The sequence below is a fragment of the Ricinus communis genome, chromosome 7, assembly GCF_019578655.1.
Source record: "Ricinus communis isolate WT05 ecotype wild-type chromosome 7, ASM1957865v1, whole genome shotgun sequence".
Taxonomy (NCBI): Eukaryota; Viridiplantae; Streptophyta; class Magnoliopsida; order Malpighiales; family Euphorbiaceae; genus Ricinus; species Ricinus communis.
The window spans coordinates 6689220-6692543 of NC_063262.1; the positions used below are offsets into that span (position 1 = coordinate 6689220).

Sequence of the window (3324 nt, forward strand, 5' to 3'; positions counted from 1 at the left end):
GAATGGATAGCTAAGAAATATATACCTAGATTCAGAAGAAATAGCAATTGGAGTGTGAAGGACTTGGAGGATGACTTACTTGATAAGTACTGTGTTCAAGTGTCAAGAACAAAGTGCTATAGGGCAAAACGGAAAGCACTTAATATGCTAAGAGGGTCTGTATAGGAACATTATGCTAAGTTCAAAGGCTATAAAGCTGAATTGCTTAGGGTGGATAAGGAAGGCAGATTTGATTTCCTCCTTGATGAAGACTGCACTTTTAAAGGGTTCTTCATAGGCTTTAGTTCCTTGAGGAAAGGGTTTTTGAAGGGTTGCAGGCCCATTATTGGATTTGATGGGTGTTTTTTGAAAATTTTTTTAGAAGAGGCATTATTATGTGCAGTTGCTAAAGATGGGAACAATCAAACGTTCACCATCTTTTGGGCTGTAGTTGAATATGAAAATGAGTACTTTTGGACTTGATTTTTAATCATTATTTTAGAGGAGCTGCAAATTACAGATGGTTAGGGTGGACCTTTATATCAGACCAACAAAAGGTGATTTTTCTTTACTGTTTTAATTATTGTTTACTTTATATTTGTATTTGCTTAATAATTATATTTATTTTATTGCACAGGGTCTTACTAATGCTATAAAGAACTTAGCACCTTTTGCTGAACATAGGAATTGTGCTAGGCATGTTTATTGTAATTGGAAGGAGTTTAAGGGGCAAATTTTAAAAGACATGTTTTGGAGTGCAGCTAGAAGTACTTATGAAGCTGCTTATAAGGAAGCCATTGATCAAATTAAAATAGAGAATGAAGCTGCCTTTTTATAGAGGGATCCATCCAAATTTTGTAAGTCATTTATTTCTGAGCTTTCTAAGTGTGATAAGATTGATAATAATGTCAACGAAACCTTCAATGGTTACATTATGAAATTTAGGAGTATGACCATTATAGACATGCTAGAAGAGATTAGATGTACATTAATTAAGAGAATGCACAGTAAGTTGATGCATGCTAGTGGTTTAACTAGCTCCATCACACCTAGAATTAGAACTAAGCTTGAAGAAATCAAGTACAATAGCAGATTATGTACTTGCAAACCTACTGTAGGTGGCAAGTTCCAAGTGAATATAGGAGAGGATCAGTTTGTGGTTGATATCAATATGCACACTTGTACAAGTAGAGAATGGGAGATAACAGGCATTTCTTGTATCCATGCATGTTCTAACATTCATTGGATGAACCAGGATAATACAACCTTTGTGAGCAAGTACTATAGTGTAGAAACTTATATTGAAACCTACAAAAATGCTCTTGAGCCACTGAATGGCAGAAAAATATGGCCATAAGCTGATGGGCTTACAATCAAGGCACCCAAATTTAAGAAAATGCCTGGCAGACCTAAGAAGAACAGGAAGAGAGATATCACTGAAGATCCAAAGAATTCTAATAAGCTGTCTAGACAAGGAATTCAAATGACTTGTGTAGTTTGTGGAGGAGTTGGGCACAATAAGAGGAGTTGTAAGATGAAAAATGATCAATCTTTCAAGAGGCCTCCTAAATTGCCAGTCAAGCGTGGCAGGCCACGAAAAGCAACTTTTGCACTTGGATCTACTGCAACTTCCCCAACAACTCAATCTGATGTTCCTAGTTTAAGTGGACCAAGTTAATTTGCTGGCACACCTTCAAGTGGACCTTAAAGGAGGAAAAAAGAAACTGCATTAGTAAGTTATTTGAACACTTGTATTTGGTTTATATTTGAACAATGGGAAGCAATTTGTATTCATTATGGTTGTACAAATAGGTTAACCAAGGTTATAGAGTTAGAATCTTTGAATATTCCGGTAGCATGTATTTGAGGGTAATTTCAATACAACATTTTATTTCTTATTATTTTATGCTTAGTCTAATGGAACAATCGTGTTTGGTTTCTAGATACCTGAATCAAGGAGAGTGAAATTTCTGGTACAAAGGCAGCGGCAAAGGCAGCATTAGCAAAGGCAGCAGCAAGTAAGGGCAAATCAGTTCCCTCTTATGCCAGACCAACAACTGTAAGTTCAATAAACAATAGAGTTGGCAGAGGTCGTGGCTGAGGAGCTAAAAATGATGGGAGAGGTGCTGCACCTGTTGGACCCCAAAAGAGTCAAGCAAATTGAATAGTACAATGCAATTTTGATTAAATATAGAGCATGACATTTCCTTTTTTAGGCAAATATTGTGTCTATTATATTGTTTGCAGACTTGTGCCTTTCTTTGTAGCAGCCTTTATACTAATTTTTTGTAGGCAAATACTGCCTTTGTACCACACATAATAACAGAATATTTTGAAGGCAGATAATGCCTTTTTTTCATCAATTCATACTCTTCTTAAACACTTGTATTCTCCATTTATGATTTATACTAGTACTATATATGCAAAAGACATCCAACTTCAAGTTATATGGGCTATGTCAAAATGCTCAATAATCATAAATTAACATTGTCATCTATTCAATATTTCTGTTCAAATCATAAAACAAACATTTATCCAACAGTTAAGCTAAACTCATAGGCATTACAATATTAATACCAATGAGTAGTATAATACAAAACTTTCTCAAACCACATAAGGACACTCTCTTTGTAGCATTTTCTTCTCAGAATTAAGCTCTATGCAGTCATCAAGTTTTCTGCAATAGTTTCCTACAGTCATCAATATTTTTCTGTAGTAGCTCAATACTTTCTCAACCATTGTTGACTCCATTACCATCTTCACTTTCATTATCTCTTCTAATGCATCCTTTCAGCCTTCAAATGATTCATCACCTCTTTCGTATAAGGAAGGCATTCATATGTCAGGGTGAAGCCATCGAACTACTGATCTAGCTCACAATTGAAGCATTACAGGATCAGAACTTCCAAATGAATCTATCAATCAACCTAATACAACACCATTACCTCTTCCATGCGCGACCTTCAAACTAGCAGACAAATGTCAATTTGGGAGCATATGAACCACGAGAATAAGAACAACTAGGGTTACAAATTGCATATAAATTTGGAAATTAGGGATTTGGGGCATATGAAGCACGATACATTTGGGAACAAGGATCTTCAATTTAAGATGTCCAAAATGCACCGTTTCTTATCTCCAAAACGCACCATTTCTGCTTTTGTTTAAAACGCACCGCTTCTACGTGTTTAAGTTACCAGAGCGCCGGCAGCCACGTGGAATAAACTTCACCAGAAATTTCATTTATGTATCGATTTGATAAAATTAATAAGGTCGCACATGACATTGTTACAATTAAAAACACGTGATTAAATTGAGAAAAACACAAAAGGTCGAGAATTCTTT

At 35.5% G+C, this 3324-nt stretch overlaps 1 protein-coding gene across 1 annotated transcript; it reads left to right on the forward strand.

Annotated features, from left to right (window-relative positions):
• Positions 1-979: 979 nt before the first annotated feature.
• On the forward strand, positions 980-1336 carry LOC125370617. Its single transcript, XM_048376904.1, has one exon. The coding sequence runs from the start codon at positions 980-982 to the stop codon at positions 1334-1336; it is 357 nt and encodes a 118-aa protein (XP_048232861.1).
• The last annotated feature ends 1988 nt before the right edge of the window (positions 1337-3324 follow it).